Raw genomic sequence first — 1,941 nt, 5'->3', positions numbered from 1 at the left:
AGGGTCACCGAGCTCTTTCCCCAAAGTTTGTGTCCTTTTAGTTTGCCGTGGCAGACAGAAATAGGCCTGAAAGCACGTTCCCCAAGCGGCCTAATTTCTCTGCCCTCATGCAATGTTCTCTTTCCTCCTCAGCACCGGAGTATTTGTTTTATTTTAGGATTTGAGAGCTCACAACCTTTAGCGAAGGATAAAGGTGCTCAACAATTAACTATAGTTGTGGGGTTTTTTTCTCTCTTAAGTCTTGCAATTAAGTTGCAAGGAGCAAAAGCCATCCCAGGGTCTGAAACCCAAGCAGGTTAAACATCCTCATCACAAAAGTCGCACCTAGAAAAACAGCAGAACAACCCCCAGCTGCAATCGTTCCCCTCCCCACTCCCACCGTTAGCTTTCTTTCACCAAGTACTTTTCATGTCCCTCCCTGAAATAGGTTGAACACAACACGCTGTTGTGTTCAAATAGAAAAAGGTCAGGATGACACAGAAAGGATTTAACTTCCTCCCCAGCACTGGCTCTTTGACCTGGATGACATTCAAGGCTGTCAAGGAAGCAGTTACAGCCAACTGTATTTGGGAAATGAAAAAACTTACTTCCCCTCTCATCTACTCACTCAGAGGCACCCGAGAGGCAAACGCTTATTTGCGGTGTTTTCAGTGAAGTAGGACAAGAAGCTTAACGGAAGGGAGGACAAAAAAACCCCAACAACCTTTCTTTGACTGGTTTAGTAGGTCTTATGGAGGAGGAAGATGGGTAGAGATAAAAAGACTAAGCCTAAGTAGAACACAGGACCAGCTTAACAGGCTCAGAGTAAATCTCTCTCATGCTATTATTTAACAGTGAAGTCGAACACGTGCTCCTGAGCCCCTCCTTCATCACCACTGAGCCCAGCAAAGAGATTTTTCTTCCTGGGGGACTCCTGGCATCCTCACACGAGAACAATCCTCTAGGCTGCCAAACGTACGACTCGAAGCGGAACTGCAATTGCCAAAAAAGCAATCACAGTTATGGGCCACGCTCCTGGAAGAGGGGGCTTAAAAAACCAGAGCAATTACTGATGAGGTCACTGGTAGAAATTGTTTGAGAGCCGCTGCCTCAAGAGTTCCCCCATCCTCAGCAACCAAAACAAAACGCAGCGACGCAGCTGTGCAGGCAGCTGCCACCCCCACCGGGGCACCTCGGCCACCCGGTCTGGGCGGGGAGCCGCGCACATGTCCCCATTTGGTACTTGCTGTGAAGATCTACTCCATAAAGAGGATTCTTCCCTGGGGGGTGCCGTAGCGTTTGGTTTACCTTGACGACGTGAAGGGGCTCTGGCACTAGACGGGTGGTACGAAATAGAGATCTACAAGAAACGTTCCTATTCTGCAGAAGGGTTGCGCCGAGCTCAGGCACGGGCAGCTCTGTTTGAGTAACGGGATCTACCAGTACTTCTGGAGTTACCTCAGTGCTGGAGAGCACAAATGTAACAGGCGGGCACACAGCGACTGTCAGGAGGAGACACGACAGCCCCGCCGGGGCTCGAGGCACCGCCGCAGCCAGACAGGAGGACAGGCACCGGCAGCGTTGTCTCAAGTGCGGGAGCCGAGCCTCACGTGGCCGCTCGTCTGCACGGCGCAGTCAAGCACGCCCGCGCTCACTCCTGCCGCTTCCGCAAGCCCACTGGGACAAAGGCAGGAGGCTTATCCAGCAAGAACGACCATCCTCGTTTGGAGAGCCAAGGGTTTGGTCGCTTAGAAGAGACCCTGTGAATAAAACCAGCACAAAAGCCTCTCGGCATTACGCAATCGGCATTTGAAACGAGAGAGGAAAAGGACCGGAGGGAAAAAAAAACCCACAAACCCAGGCACGACCAGCACAGCCGGGTCAGGAAGGCGACCCGCGTCCCAGGGCCGAGAGGGAGCGCAGCCCCTTCTGATGTGCCGTCGTCGTACGGCGGAGGTCACC

General features: G+C 52.2%; 1 protein-coding gene across 1 annotated transcript in view; it reads right to left on the bottom strand.

Moving 5' to 3' along the window:
• Positions 1 to 1,941, bottom strand: part of SPG7 (spastic paraplegia 7 (pure and complicated autosomal recessive)) — a 52,476-nt gene that overhangs the window by 40,705 nt on the left and 9,830 nt on the right. The window contains exon 2 of the mRNA XM_009319901.1: positions 1,438 to 1,601. Coding sequence (XP_009318176.1) covers positions 1,438 to 1,601 — 164 coding nt within the window. The remainder of the gene's footprint in view (positions 1 to 1,437; positions 1,602 to 1,941) is intronic.

Source organism: Pygoscelis adeliae, unplaced genomic scaffold (assembly GCF_000699105.1).
Source record: "Pygoscelis adeliae isolate BGI_AS28 unplaced genomic scaffold, ASM69910v1 Scaffold323, whole genome shotgun sequence".
Lineage (NCBI taxonomy): Eukaryota > Metazoa > Chordata > Aves > Sphenisciformes > Spheniscidae > Pygoscelis > Pygoscelis adeliae.
The sequence above is the reverse complement of the archived record's forward strand: the minus strand, read 5'-3'. Positions and strand labels throughout refer to the sequence as shown.